This window comes from Myotis daubentonii, chromosome 1 (genome assembly GCF_963259705.1).
Source record: "Myotis daubentonii chromosome 1, mMyoDau2.1, whole genome shotgun sequence".
Lineage (NCBI taxonomy): Eukaryota > Metazoa > Chordata > Mammalia > Chiroptera > Vespertilionidae > Myotis > Myotis daubentonii.
In genome coordinates, this window is record NC_081840.1 from 180660556 (window position 1) to 180677168 (window position 16613).

At 38.8% G+C, this 16613-nt stretch overlaps 1 protein-coding gene across 1 annotated transcript in view; it reads right to left on the minus strand.

Moving 5' to 3' along the window:
- Window positions 1-3310: 3310 nt before the first annotated feature.
- BMP3 (bone morphogenetic protein 3) overlaps window positions 3311-16613 on the minus strand; it is a 32661-nt gene continuing 19358 nt past the window's right edge. The window contains exons 2-3 of the mRNA XM_059667442.1: window positions 13830-14740; window positions 3311-7277 (exon numbers count right to left, since the gene is read on the minus strand). Coding sequence (XP_059523425.1) covers window positions 7086-7277; window positions 13830-14740 — 1103 coding nt within the window. The 3' untranslated portion in view covers window positions 3311-7085. The remainder of the gene's footprint in view (window positions 7278-13829; window positions 14741-16613) is intronic.

The window sequence follows — 16613 nt, forward strand, 5'->3', positions numbered from 1 at the left end:
TTCCCCCATAAATTAAATTAACTTTAAAAATGATTTTAATAAGTAAGTGCTCAATGTGTAGATGTAATTGTTCTACTCTCCACTATGTTTCCTTTGTATCCTACTTTGGGTTTATAGACCATAATCTATATGTACCTGATAACCACTCTCAAGGCCACTGAGCCTTCTTACAAATTCAGATTTTATTCCAGAAAGCTACAAGAGAACCGAGAAAAAATAGTAACAAGGTCCCAGATTCTTTAAGAATTTTACATATAAATGAAATGTGAAGTTTTAATTTGAATTAATATACTCATGTTCAGGTGATTTCTCCGTTGTTCTCAAAGCATTGGGGCCATTTTCTCATGTCTGATAGGTAGTTCAAGGCAGAATGCAGGGAAGCAGTCTGCCTTCTCTAAGGCAGCAATATCTCATCTTTATGTAAATTCTAAATCTCAATTCCGTAATGAGTCAGAGTGGGTAAAATTTTAAAACAACTCCTATAATACCCTGCTAGAGGAAATGACGACATAAGAGGCAACTGTAATTTTAAAAGGCTCTCAGCCCAACCCATCAAACCTGAAACTTTTCTTTGTAATATGTTGTTATCCCTTGGAAGTGTTACAAAGTGAGCTTCAGATCAAAGGAAGTAGAAAGCACAGCTCCAAACTGCTCAGGTATTTCTTGATGCGGATGCATGCCCCCTCGCCAGGCCAGCCGTCCACCCCTGTGTTATTAAATCACGCGAACATTACTAATACTTCAGAGTTTCCTAATTCATGTTATTGATGCCAGCGTATGGACTCCAGCTTCCATATAACATTTGTCAATGTGAATATTTCAACTGCCAACATTTTTATATTGAATCACTAATTTCTCCCGTTTCTAACAAAGAAGATGACTTAATGAGATTACATATACTGGACCCAATATTAAAAGTCCACTTATGCTCATGTGTATGTATATCAGTGTTTATAGTGATGGAAAATATCCAGAAAGCTGGGCTGAAGTCCTATAAACACCAAAATGTTTCTCTTAAATAAGTCCATTTTGGGAAAAGCTCTGTCACATGGTTCTTACACATAATTACCTCTGGACTGCTGCATTCACATCTGGCCTGAGCCCCCATGAGGTGGGGACTGGTTTTGACTGTAACCTGATGGCAATTTGCCCATGTTTTTTAGTCTGCAAATGCAGTTGGCTCATATTTTGAGTCAAGGGGTTAGAATATAATCATGCCTCTCCCCCGGCTCCAGGGACATAGCAGGGGTGGCAGCATCTGTGAGAGAGAGAGAGAGAGAGAGAGAGAGAGAGAGAGAGAGAGATTGTGTATGGTGCTGGAATGAAGGAAATGTATAAGAAAATACCTGCTACTCCGTGATTTAACTTTTTCTAGAACTGGATTTCTTATTGCCCTCAGAGCAGCATTTCAATGTCCCAGAAGGAAATGAGGACAAAATGTAAAAACCAAGTTGTCCCAAACTAAAATTGACAACATAAAGGGTGGGGGAGGGGTGTGCTTCATATTCTAACCTTGTTAATTCTCAGTCCAATTGTCTCACAGAATAGACTCCTCTCTCCGTACAGACTGCAGCTTAGATACCCAGATAACTGTGGCTATGGACTTGAGAGAAACCAAAGGTGCATTTTCTTTCCACATCCTCTGATGAGCCTGGAGAAACTGGGCACAGTCAACAGGGCAGGGAAATTCTTACAAAAACAAATTCCAACCGCTACATAAAATGATTACTGTATATCGTGTTTGCTTCTTTTAGATTCATAATAAATATTCATTATAGTTTAAAAAGTGATAGGAGATCTGGCCGGTGTGGTGTTCAGTGGTTGAATGAGGACCCATGAACCAGGAGGTCACAGTTTGATTCCCCGTCAGGGCACATGACAGGGTTGCTGCTTGATTCCCAGTAGGGGGCGTGCAGGAGGCAGCTCTTTAATGTTTCTCTCTCATCAGATGTTTCTGTCTCTCTCCCTCTCCCTTCTTCTCTCTCTCTCTAAAACAAAACAAAACAAAACAAAAAACAAAAACAAAAAAAAACCAATCAATAGAAACCTTTTTTAAGTGATAGAAGACAGTCCATATCACAGTTTAAGTTAGGGGAGTCACTTTTACCCCCTTCCTTACCTGTCCATAAATGGGCTCAACTTCTGCCCAGCTTGCTCGAGGGAGGAGTAGTAGAAGACACACCCTGTTTCCCCCTCTGTTGATGGCTCTTTATTCTCTTACAAAAGACAGGAACAGAAACTGGGATACCATCAGGAGTCAAGGCAGCTCTTCCTACTCTGTAAGGCCCAGTGCTCTGTGGTGTCTGATTCATTCTTCTCTCTCTGAACTCGGGGTTTTAAAACTTGTTCACATGCCTGGTGGGAAGTGGTTACAGCCCTCCCCCCAGCTTTGCGCCTGAGTAACCCCCCAGCTTTGCCAGCTTCTGTCAGATGCTCATCACTGTTCTGTGTGAAGGAACCCATCCCTGTTGGAGCCAGTTTTTAGCGGAGGATTTGATGTGTAGACATCTAAATAGCATGTCTAAATGTCCTTATTTGGAAAATAGAAAGACTAGATTAGACATTAATAATAATTGATGGTAATGAAGTTGTTACTCTGTTTTAGGAACTTGGCAAAGTAATTTACATGGATTATTTTATTAAACCTTGTAATCAGCCTATAAAACAGGAAGCTGATTGCCCCAATTTACAGGCAAGATAAATGGGGCATGGAGAGGTTAAGGAATATGCTCAAAATGATCTCCTTTATAGTTCCTAACTGCTATGGTTTTTAATTAAGCATCACAGTATAAATAAATCTAACAGAGATAGATTAAATGAGTGAAAATAATATAAAAGCGTATTTTATTTCTTAACCTCAGGTCACTTTTTGAAAGTGAAAGCCATAGGCAAAAAAAAAAAAAAAAGGCCAAATACATCTCAATGATCATATTTATTAAATTTAAATGCTTATCATTAAAAAATAGTAACAATGACTGATTAAATAATGTTATATTTAAAATAGTGAGTCAGGCATCCAGAAAAAACCCTCACAAAATATCTCCAAGTAGGAAATGTGGAGTTTGTGGTTATATGAGAGAGAGAGAGAGAGAGAGAGAGAGAGAGAGAGAGAGAGAGAGAGAGAAGAGAGAAATGATTAAAGTTGGATTTCTGAATTTTGGAAGACATCAGATTTCCCCTGTATGTGTGTATTTCAACGTTATTCCACAGTGTTAATCATGTTATGTTGATAGTAAATTATGATGGACCATTCATGACACTCCATTAATGATATCATTTGAATTTAAAAATGTTCAACTCTGGGGAAATGTTGAGTTAAGCAGTCTTTATTTTCATACTGTATAATAAAAAACTCTCCATTACTGGAGGAAGGAATACAGCTCAGCCAAGCTTATACATCAGTAGTGAGGCGTCCTTCACAGTTTCACTGCAATGCGCCCCTTTAGTGGACTTGGCGGGGAAATACCCACAAAACCAAATTTCATTTTGCATGTAATAACTAGAGTGAAAGAGCTTGTTCTCACCATCTAAGGATGAAATTATTACCATTATAGGAAGGCAACAATCATTAAATAAATTAAAAGCATCTTTAAAGTTTTTCCATATACATATATAATATATATTTTTTAAATTGCCACTCACTGTACAAGCATTAAATTCTCAACTAAAACATTTACAGAAACTAAGTGGAAAGCTGAGAGGAAGGCTTGGTTCTTAGAAAAGGGAGACCATTTAGTTACCTATAAACTACATTAAAATACAATTCTCAAGGGGAAAAAAGGCTATACAGAGAAGTCAGACCTACCCAAGATTTCCTATTTAATCTCATATTTAATCTTACATATCAGGTGTGCATAGCTGTTCTTTAACCCAACTTTGATTAAACAAGAAGTCAACATTCAGACATTAGTTATGTGTTAGCACAGGAAACAGTGAAAGCAGAAAGACTAAACTGAATAATGTGATTATATAAAATGGTTTTTGTCAGACTGATAATGGTATTATACACATATGATTGTCTATGAAAATATTAAATGGACAAGAAGAGTTTTTCAGAAACATTAAGGTAAAAATCTTATCTTATTGGATATATGACCAGCAGTTAATATGTAGCTAGGTAAATGTAAAAATGGATCTGGAATATTGTAGTTCTGCGATCTGGGGAACCCAATCTTCTAGTTTCAATTCTATAACCCCCAAATCCTGTAATCATATATTATTTACACAGGTTATGGTAAAAAATACTTAGAAAATACTATATTGACACTGGCAGCTCCTGAATTTGAATTCAACAGAGTGATTATTGAAAAAAAAATCATTTTTAAGTGACTGTGCCTGTGTGTCTCACATCTAGAAGTGGGGGTGGTTGGGAGTTGGGATAGAGACAGACAGACAGGGACCGGACAGAGACAAACAGAGATCAGGAGTGAGAGGAGGATTAGGGGGAGAGACAGAGAGACAGATGCATGACTTAGGAAACGGCATTATACCATGATTTCTCTTTTCACCACTCCCACTTTTATATCAGGAGACTTATAAAAAGTCTATGTAGTAGTTACACAGACACTGGTACCTGACCAATTGTGAAATAGTCACTTAATTTTCAAACTATTTCAAGTAAATTTTTATTAGTTAAAATATTAACTCATTACTTCAACCCCCACTACTGGAAAATAATCTTCCATTTATTCTTTGGGACTAAAACGTTTCCTGTTGATACCCATAATACGTCCTCAATGTAGTAGTAAAATGATGGTTACGTGGCAACCCAAAAATAACTACTAGTCAAAAACTTTTTTGATTGCCAAGAGACTACCCAAACTCTTTCACTACGATTTGTCATATAAATTGGCCATTTTAGGGCTTAATTAGTAGTAAGTAGGCACCAATTCCAATTAAGAAAGGCAATAAAGAAACATCTGGATAGAAGAAGACTGAGAAGTAATACTGGGAGTTACTAGAGGTTTGGTTGAACTACATCTAGAAAAAACTAATTAAAAACTTCATCAACTCTACCAATGAAACAGAAGTTTTCTTTATTTAAAAATGGTGTGACAGGGATATGGTGGCCACATGCTGTCTTGCTTCTATATATAATTTTGCTTTCAATTTTTTAATATTTTTTTTAAAAAGTAATTTCATCACCTAGCTCATTTTGAATCTTTAAACTTTATGCTACCAGAACAAACAAATGAACTATAAGCAACATAGTAACTCAAGCTCCAGAACTTAATTTATTGTTTAGAACTGGCGTGTCTCCTTCACAGAGTTAACATACATGAGCACCAACCTCTGTGAATTCCCAAAGTATCAGAGAGCCGCTTTTCATGGTACTTTTCTTTAAACGGGTTTCCAATAAGATAGAAGCACCACTTGTGCAGGGAATTCCACACTCCCAGCAGTGAGGCAAAGAATGCATTGCATTTGGTTTATGAACAGAGATATTTGCAGTGTTTTCAGATCTCATGGTCATCCATTAAATGAAATAGCTAATATTATAAACCTAAATTTTCAGTACCAGAAGGGCTTTGCAGCTCAGCTAGACAGCCTCTTCATTTTAGACACTAAAGACACATGGCTAACACAGTGTCTTTTACAAAGTAGATGCTTAATAAACATTTATTAAATGATGAACCACCATAGACAGCTATAGTCAGAAACAGAACAAAACTCCTTGTCTTCTAATACTTCACAGCCTCTGAAATAGCTTAGTTGTCTCTCATCAGGTGAGACTGAACTAAGATGAGCATTAATTTAACCACAGATATAACATCAACAACAATCCATGGGGTGTAACAATTTCTGAATGTTTTCACATTGGCAAATATAACCAGTGAAAGATTTTTGAGACAATAAACAAGGGCAAAAGTATAAAGAAGAATGTTTTTGACAAATGGAAATGGGAGAAACACACACAAAGTGTTTATATATTTGACTCCCTTTCTTGATGGATAATTTTTAGTGACTTTTGCTAAAGAATAACTTCCACTTCTGAGTCAAAAGCCTTGGTCCATGTGAAAAGTGCCTGGACCTGAATGTGGCCAAAGAATGATAATGAACGTGTGATTGCAATTACGTTGTTTACTTAAGGAAATCTCCAATATCCCACGAGTTTTTGAGCCTCAGTATCTATTGATTACTTTATATCAAGTAAAAGCATAACAAGAGAACTAAAAATGTAATGACTTCAGGAAGGATTTTTGAATTCAATTTAAAAGAACAAATGAAAGCACTTGTGGAAAAGGGGTATAGAAGAGGAATTACATCTGGGTTTTGGAAAATTGGGTTGCTGCTTTCCTTTTCTGGGAGGCAATGAAAACAACCGTATTTCCAATTAAATGGCTGGGCCAAGTGGTAACTCTCTGCATATGCTTTTGGACCACCCTATCCTTTTTTGGTAAAGTTCTCATAATTGAATGGAGCTTGCCAGAACATTAAAAAAAACAAAGAATCCTGTGTAGACCGAATTATAAAACCATGTTAGGCAAACCTTCCCACAGAGGGCACAGGCACCTGGCAGTATGCACACACACATACGTATACACTAACACTCAGCACACACTCTCCACACAACTCGTCACGTGATGCCATGTGCAGAAAAGCACAGGTAAACAAGAGTCTCAAAAATCCTTACGATAAACATCAAAGCTGATTGGATTATTTAGCACTTACTGAGTTGCTCAGGAATGTAAGGCGATAAGCCTACTTCAAAATACGAAATTATTTTATTCTCTATGAGTAGAGATAAATGATAAGCTATCATTGTTTTTCCAATCTAGTTTCAAAGCCCATTACAAAAATAAATCACCATGTTCTCTAACATTTCTAAAAACAGTTTGAATTATCATTTTTCTCATGGGTTTAAAAAATAAGAAATGGATGTCCATATTTACTAAATTTTTGTTTTAAGTTACATTCAGAAACAAATACAGTCCAGTTCTCCTTGGTAGAAATTGTCAGTCTATTTGCTCATTCTCCTTTGACTATTAATAAATCTTTTAGAATAAAATGAGTTGGCAGTGCAAAAAAAAAGTCCATAAAAATAAACTGATTGAATTAAGCATTCAAATGAGTTCTTTGCCAGGTTATCTGCAAGCACAAGACTCTACTGTCATGTTAGGATATACTTTAAGTACCACATTCTTATTTTCATCAAAGAATAAGATACTGAGCGAGGACATCTTTTCTGGTACACAGCAAGGCTCAGGTATTCCAGGAACGACCCCCACAGCTCTCACTATGCTCTGGATGGTAGCATGGTTTGAAGGTTTCAAAGACTAGAAAATAAATCGGAGAAGAACACATAAGTTAAATAAAACAGTTTTCCACTCCACCCCTCATCATTAAAATGCATACTTTATGAATTTCTTTGACAGTTTAATATAGCCCTGGCATCATTACACATTCAGCCAGTCTCCTAAGCCACCATCACCAAAGTGGTTATAGTTTATTAAGTGTCCACTATGTATCAGGCATGTTATATGTAGTATCTCTATTCCCACAACAAAGCTAACATTTCTGACATTTTACAGGTGAAGAAATAAACTCAAGAAGCTTAACTGACATGTCAAAAGTCAAGTAGATAGTAAGTGGTAGAGTGAGGATTTGAATCCAGTTATCTAAGCAAGAATCCTTTAATTAAAAAGAACTTAGTCCCCAAATGGGATTAATATATCCTAGGATGTTTTCAATAATAGGCTTGCAACAAAACCACTTGTTCTAAATCTTATGCTAATCATAAAGAACCCAAAAAGCACCCTATTTAATATTGATGCATTATTGCTACTACTATAGTGATATTTACACTTTGTTGCTAAAATAAAATAACCGTGTCAGGGGACATTGACTTCTTTAATAGTTGCCACCAGGATTAATGAGATGGCGATTACTCCACTATGTAATTGTTCACCTCTCCTTCCAGGCACAAACTGGGGTTAAGAAGACCACACCATTGGCCACTGGGGGTCACTGTTGCACCATGGGTTCACACTTCAATGTGGTAGAGTCAATAATATTTTAAGAGTGGGTCATATCCTAGGGGAATAATTTAGGGGACCTATTTTTCCCATGGATATCAGAAGTTTGACCAAAGAAGCCTGGGTAAAATCTATTCCTGAGAAAATGCCAAGCGAGACCATTATCATCCATGTGAAACATGTGGTTTTGTTTAGAGAGTGCCATACAGCTCTGCTTAGCACTGAAAAGCAGTCACTTTTCCAAGCCCTGGGTGTTTAGGTACTGCCAGAGCGGTGGGAACTTCATGAGAAATGCCACGCTTTTCAATGTTAGTTCTCCCCAATGTCTTCTTTATGCAGGTGAATCCAGTATTGTTTTAAGCATATTTTAAAACAGAAATTTGGTAACTTGCCAGGGATCACGTGTGAATTCAGGAGTAGGATTTAGGCCAAAACGCTGGCTTTTTAATTCAGGATTTTGAACCATGTTTCTCATGGCTCAGGGGCTCTGCCCCAAAGAATTTGTATTTTTCAATTTCATGCTCCTAAAACTCCCAGTATGAGAAACTGGAAAAAGTTAAAAGGTTAAGGGTATATATAAGTCCAGGGAAAAGCAAATAATATAGAAAGATGGCATACCATATATTTTATAAAATAATTCTTTTGTCAGAGAAAGAAGTCTGATTGGTCTCATGCCATCTTTTAATTTTAATGAAAACAATTACCCATATGTTCGACTTCAACATCATTGTGAATAGGCATAAATTTTTTTGAAATTAGTCTTGATAGGCAACTGTTTCTTACTCTCTCTTCTTAGATATTTTAAGGATGTGCTAAAAAGAAGGCTACCTTTCAATTAATTAGCTTTGCAAAGAAAGCTACTTCCCCTTTAAAGAGAGGAAGTTCATGTTGTTCTATTTGACATGTCATGTGCTCTCCAACATCAATAAAACCTGTGTAACTGACACACACTGCAGTGTACAATAGAGGTCAATGGGCCACTGTTTATTTCACAAGTATTGGTAATTCCCAAAGAAAATGGTTGCAGTAATTTACTTTTTTCTATTGATTTATCACCACTCAGTCATCCAAAACAGCTTATGGTAATGCCCCTAAGGAGTTTTTTTAATGGATAGGTTTTCCCAACATTATTCTGTTATTGTTAGTGTTTTAATGGCTTTTATAATATTTACATTTCATAGGAAGTGAATCTACTTAAGTAGATGAGGCCTTGCATGATGAACGCTGCTCTGCATCCTTATTCCTTGGTGCCTGTGACTGGGCATGCTTTAGGCTGAATAAATACGAAGTGAATGAAAAACTTATAAGAAATAGCATACCCTCCATTTTACCTATTTCTATGGAAATAATTCCCAACAACAAAAACAAAAGGTTCAAGTGACCCAGAGTAGATATGGAAAATATTCATGGGCGTTCCCTAAGAACATTCCTATCCTTTTTAAAGCTAACTCACAAGCGATAGATTCAGAAACAGTGAGCAGTCTTTGGTGGGCTCAGGGAATTCAGCTATAACCCATGATTCTAGGCTGGTATGTTTTGTCAGGAACCGCTCAGTTTTCCTGGGCATTTCCCCCCTTTTTTTCTCACTGTGGAATCCTCTGATCAAGCTGCCATTATCAGGAATGATTATGTCACCCACGAAAGATCCATGCAGTAATTTGCTCATCTGAAGCATATGGCCATTCTATCATTTTTGTTTGTTTTTGAGTTCTGTTCATATTTCTCATGACTCTTCATGGAGTTGGGGAACTATATCAATCACAAATGCAAATCTGTGTTATTTCCCTCCCCAGTCTCCCTCACCTCTCCCTTTTAAATTAATTTTAGAGAGAGGAAGGGAGAGAGAGAGAGAGATGCATCAATGTTAGAGAGAAACATCAACTGGCTGCCTCCCATCCAGGATCAAACCCGCGATGTGAGTGTGAGCCCTGACTGGGAATTGAACCTGCCACTTTTTGGTGCACAGGATGATGCTCCAACCAACTGAGACACAGCAGCCAGGCTCCAGTCTCCCTATTTAACGAGGATGACACATGACTTCCTCAGTTTAGGTGATTTCTTTTTGCTTAGGTAACTCAGTACATCAAAAGTTAGGATTTTTAGAATTCATAATTATGAACAGCGATTGGAATTGGAAAACTCAGGAAATTAATCGAGGGTGTGTTATTGTGAACTCATTATATGTGAATTTTTTTTAATAGTGTATAGGATGTTTGGTTCAAAGTATATAGATTCTTTGCTGCCTAATTCTGTGTCTTTGCTATTCCTAGCTTTTGCACTATTCCATGCAAAAATCACTTCATTCTTCTAATCCTTGTTGGTTCTCTGGGATCTCTGTCAGCAACAACAGTTCAATCATTTTCATTTGAAATCTCTGTTTTCCATCTTTGGGAAGGTGGTGAGAAGAGAAGCAAAGGCATACGGCTTGGCTTTAGCTACATGGGTATTTTTCATCTCATGGCAGAATTCCAGGGGTCTCTCCCTGGGAGAACAGATTGGCTGTAGGGGCTAGAAATCAGAAAAATCCAAACTGCCATGCCTGCAAAGGAAATCTGCCGTGGTCAGGCCCGCTCGCACCTGCCAAGCTGTGTATGATGTCCTGGAGTTGAATTTGATTATAAATGCATTAGCAGGGGAGAGTATGTCATCAGCTACGAGCCTTCATTCCTGACCCGGGCCATGGGGTTTTGCTCCACACTCTTCCAGTCCAGCCCACATGGGTGTGATAGCCCAGAAACTATCTAATTGGAATCAGTGAAAGGGCAAATCCTGGAATTTGGGAAAGGCAGAACACAGCTGTTCTGAATTACAGAACAGGTTGTCGACTTTTGCAGACACAGAGCCCCGCTGTACAGAGCAGGCTTTCGCTCGGGAGGCCACAAAGGAGGAGGGCCAGCAGTCCTGGCCTGGGAGGACTTTTCTCTGGGGCAAAATGTATATCTAAAGTCTGAAAGTTTTTTGGCGCTTCAGTTATTCCACATGTGTTTGCACTGATCTGGTCAGAGACCTGATTTTCCTCTGTTGCTTGGACTATATTTCTATTTAAACAGCTCACTCTGGTGACCGTGTTGGACATTGTGCTGATAACAGCGGCGCTGATTAATTATCCCTAATGGAGCAGCTTCACATTGCTTTATGTTTCCCATCCTTTCGGTGACTGTACCGCTTGAAAGCCACAAAGCTTTAAAGGGAGCCACCAGAATGCTTTACAAGTTCAGCAGATCCACACTAGGTGATGAGAGACTGAGAACTCCATGTAACAGCCAAACTTCCACTCTCTACTTGGCAAAGGGAATCTCAAGCTCAAGGAGAAAACTCCACACTTATCCCTGTTATGTCTCCCTGGAGTTCTGATGCCATTCCAAGTTTTGACAAATATTATGATGGGTTCAGTTGCTGCAATCGATGCTCTCCTGATTCTATTATTCTCCAAAGAAACATCACTGGAAGAGCTCACGGGCTGTTGAACCCACAGAGAGGATCCTATTTAAGCTTTGTGATGTTTAAAAAGGGACTAGAAACATTTACAAAACTTTCTCTTGTCTTACATCTTTTACTCTCTTGATCCCTTTCCCTGTGGGGTCTTTCTTCAGCCCCTACATGTAATTTTCTGTTCCCCTCAGTCTCAGCAGTGGCCATTAATAATGATATTCAGTAGCAAATATTGATGGAGCGCCTACTATGTGCAAGGTGCTCTAGCATCTCTTTCTTTCACTGTGTTTATTATGCAGACACCGTTATTATTAGTATTTATTATTGTATCCATTTCACAAATGAGAAAACTAACATACTAACACATCTGGTAAGAGGGGGAACCAAGGATTTGACTCTCAAATTTACTTCTCAGAGCGTGACTTCTGGGCCATCAGTATTAGCAATGTCTACGAGCTTGTTAGAAATGCAGAATCATAGGCTCTACCCCAGAGCCACTGGAACAGGTCCTGCATGTTAACATGATCCCCAGGTGAGCTGCAGGCACATTAAGGTTAGGAAGCCCAGCTATGGCCAAGCATGTACATTTAATCATTCTTCTGCATTAACATACTTCTCTCCTTAAACATGTCTCCACTATGCTTAACTTAGCCCTCATAAGTGTTTAAATTATTATCCTTTAGGTCACTGAGAACCGTGGTAGACTTCTGCTGAAGCAATAGCAAAGTTTTTGAACAATTAAAGAAGGCAGAGCCAACAAGAAATGGGGTAATTTTGGGGGATAGAGACCAGGCCAGGTCTCCAGAGTTAGGGGTTGAAAAGTTAACTGACTCCACATATCATGGCTCCCTAGGCCCTGAAACCCGGAGTCAGGAGGACAGAGAAAAACTCCTTCTCCAGGCTACCCGAGAACTCACATCTATGAGAGTGAGAGCGGTTATTTGGAAGACTCAGAGGCCCACTTAGAATCAGTCACCCCAGGTTCAGAGACAGGTCTTGAATCCATTTCGCCTCTCAACACAACAGAGCAAAGCACTCTGTAGAGTACTCACTGCTGCCTGTTACATTTGGCACTATCATTGTGTGTTTTAAATGCTTTTCCAGTTCCAACAACTTTTGTTTGATCAGTGAAATGTCCTTTATGAATATTAGGGAAGATAAGGCTTTTCTATAATTGTAAAGGTATATAATATTTACTTTGTGTTTGGGTTTACAAAATATGGGATCTGCAAAAAAAAAAAAAATTCTTTGGGAAAGTCTTAGAAGATGTAGAAAGCTTGTCCTTCTGACACATTCTAACAAGAAAATGGAATTTCAAGCAAGTTCCTCGCCCTGTGGCTGACATGGCTTCGTTCAATCTGTGGGCCTTTTGCTTTAAGCATGTGTAGGTTTAGCATCTCAATGATTACAGGAATGAAATATGAACATGCTACTTTAACAGTCTATAAACAAAAGTTGGTTGCTCTTTGAGGTAAAGGATTTTTTTCTGCATTCTTATCCAACAGCGAAAGTTGATTCACTTCAAGTTTTGAGAAACGAAAACAAAACCTCTATGCTTCCTCTGAATTCTATTCCTAGAACCACTTTCCAGTGTAAAACAGGAATTCAGACTGTGATAAGCTAGGAATGGAAGTGCAGCAACAAGCTTACCTGAAGGCTAGAGGCCCCCTGCATGTTACTGGCTATGAATTCAACAAGAACAGTCGCTTGAACTTGTGTGCAAGATGGAGGTGGGGCTGGGGAGGCTTCTGAAAATATATTTGCCAGAATACTGAGGACTGCTATGATGAAGTACAGTCCCCATTGATTGTGAGAGACACAGGTAAACTCTGATTGGTTGAAATGAGTCTTGGGAGAAGATCCCAGAGTCACTGTATCCTATCCTTCCTTTCTTTTTGATGTGTATCAGGGAAGCAAATGAATAACCATCTGGTGGATTTCATGAGGTGAGTTTACCTGGCCCAGCCCTGATCCTGACTCCCATGGGAATAATTCATCTCAGAAGAGACTATTTATCAAAAAATATTCTGCATCAGGACATCAATCCAATTAGTCCTTCCATATGTTCCCATGACAACCACTCATTCTCTGAATACCCCCTCCAGACCAGCCTTCCACCATTTGGGATTTGCTGATTGTAGGCAGGTATAGATTCACATAGCTGAATATGCACGATGTTTGGAAGCAACATACACACACAAAAATACATATTTTTCTCATATCTCTCTTTGTACCAATACGGACTTCTTATTAATTTAACAACCATTAAAGAAAAACAAAGCATAGCCATATTACCTATTACACTTTAGAATGCAATAAATAAGCACCCAGGTGGATATATAAATGAAAACACACAACTTAGTCGATGTGTCTTGCTGACTCTATGGAAATAGGAAGAACAGGACAAAGAACAATGGCTACCTTTGGCATGGGGAATTGGCATGCTCCCGAGCAATAATAGGCATCAAAGGACTTGGGGGAGATAATCCATTCACTCCAGCCAATATCCGCAAAGTCCACCTTAAGGTATCGCCTGGCACAATTTCGAGGTTCAATCCATTGCTTTCTTCTTGCCTTCTTCAGCGTCTGTTCATCAAACTGGAGCGTCTGGCTCTTCTGGTGAGGTACCTTTCTCTGTTTCTTCTTGTTCTTACTCTTCTCAGGGGGCTGAGCCTGAAGAGTCTTGTATGGCTTTCTCTCCTCCCATACCCCATCCTCCTTATACTGATATTCTGCCCCAGGAAGCTCATTGTTCTGCAAAGGGAGCAGGACCCCAGTAGAACGCTTCTTCCGCTGTTTCATAGAAAGGGCAGCCCTGATATGGCTATCCAATTTGGGCACAGCTCCAGTGGGAAAATTTCGGTGACCTTGCAAGCTTGATACCACACTCTCCGGCTCAGAAATGGCAGCATCGTTGGCATATACCAAGATATAAGGGTCAGGAAAGGATAACATCTCCTTTGGCAGCTGGTGTCCTTTGGAGGTTATGTTAAATCCTAAGAGGAACTCCTCACTTTCCTTAGCCTTCCTCAAGAGTTGAGTGATGTCTTTAGACAGCCAAGACACCAGGTCTCGATGAGGTCTGCCCACGTCTGCCGAAAGATGACCCAGGAGTTGACTTTGGTCTCTGTTGGATTTGAGGATCCATGCAGTGATATCGATCTGAATATGTTTCCTCTGAGCATGATGTGAGCATCTTCTTGATCCTGGACAACTCAGGCTGACGTTAATCAGCTCTCCAATATAGAAATACAGTGCGGCAGATATAATGTTTTCAGACTTGGTTAAAGAAGTCAGGTTAAAAATATGCAGTCCCTTGCTTTCAAGGTTTCCTAGGAAGGAAAAAAAAAGAGACTAAACAAGAGCAAACAGGACCCTTATCTCACACCATGTATAAAAATTCACTCAAGATGAATTAATGACCTAAATATAAGAGCTATAATCATGAAATTCTTAGAAGAAGACAAAGGGGTAAAATCTTCATGGCCTTGGATTTGGAGATGGATTCTTAGATATGACACTGAAAGGGCAAGAACCAAATGGGAAAAAAATAGATAAATGGATAAAATAGATAAACTAGACTTCATCAAAATTAAATTAAAAACTTTTGTGTGTCCTAGGACATTATTAAGAAAGTCTGTACAACCTATAGAATGGAGAAAATGTTTGGAAATCATGTAACTGATTAAACATAGTATCAGAATATATAAATTACAGCTCAACAACAAAAAGGCAAACAAGAAGGGACCATGGAAGCAATGAGAAGTGGCAGTTCCTCCCAGGTAAACCCTCTGAACCTGTCCCCAAAGCCCCCTTTTCTCTGACTTCTTAGTGAGCCAAAGCAGCCCCACCTAATCCCTCTCCTGTTACCTTAGGCCCTTCCTTGTTTCACTGTCCTCAGCTTTAATAAATGCCCTCTAAAATTCACCTGGACTCCTTTTGTGAATTTTTTTCTGCTCAAAGTCAAGAAGCCATACACTACTGGTCCACCCTAGGGAGACCTTCTAAGGGCTGGGTCCCCTTTCCAGTAACCCTCCTCTGGACCATCCAGAAGGCATGCACTCTGTCTTACCCATTTTAGACTTTGGACCTCAGCAACTGTAAAACAATACATTTGTGTTGTTTCAAATTAAAAAAAATTCAAACAGAACAATAAAAATGGACAAAGGAATTGGATAGACATTTCTATTCAGAAGATCTATAGTGGGCCAACAAGCACATGAAAAGATGCTCAACATCAGTAGTAGTTATTAGGAAAATGTAAATCAAAACCACAATGTGGTACCATTTGACACATACTAGGCTGGTTATAATAATAAAAAACAAAATAACAAGTGTTAGCAAGGATGTAGAGAAGCTGGAATTCGTTTACATTGCTGGTTGGAATGTAAAATGCTTCACCTGCTGTGGAAAATGGTTTGGCAGTTCTTTAAAAAGTTATTCATACAAATATCATGTACCCCCACAATTCCTCTTCTAGGTATATAACCAAAATAATTAAAAACAGGTACTCAAACAAGTACATGTACATGCATATTTATAATAGGAGAATGGCAAGGAAAGAAACAGCTCAACTGTTTCTGATGAGTATATCCATACAACGGAATATTATTTAGCCATATAAAGGAATGATACATGCTACTGTGTAGGTGAGACTTGAAAACATTATGGTAAATGAAAGAAGCCAGAAGTAAAAGGTGGCGTATGATTCTATTTATATGAAATATCCAGAATGGGTAAATCCATAAGGCGGAATGCAGATATGTGTTTGCCAGAAGCTGGAGGTGTGGAAGAATGGGGAAATTGCTTAATGGGTGTGGGGTTTTGCTTTGGAATGATAGAAACATTTGGAAATTAGATAGACTTGGTGGTTGCACAACTTTGTGAAAGTATCAAATGCCATTGAATTGTGTTTTATCAACTATCTTTTATATATTTAAACAACTTGGCTTAGCATTATTATTATTATAATAACTAGGGACCCAATGCACGAATTTGTGCACCTTGAAAGGAACTGTAGGCTGCGTGGCTATGGTAGGCACAGGGGCAGGTCTTGGCCCATCCTCCACACCCCCACCCTGCCCCTTCCACTGTGGCCCCTGGTTCCCTGTCTGCTGGCAGCCCTGCTCCAGCTGTTCCCGCTGCCACCACAAACACGAGCTGATGGCGCTGACCCCACTCGCACCCGCTGATGATGAGGAGCAA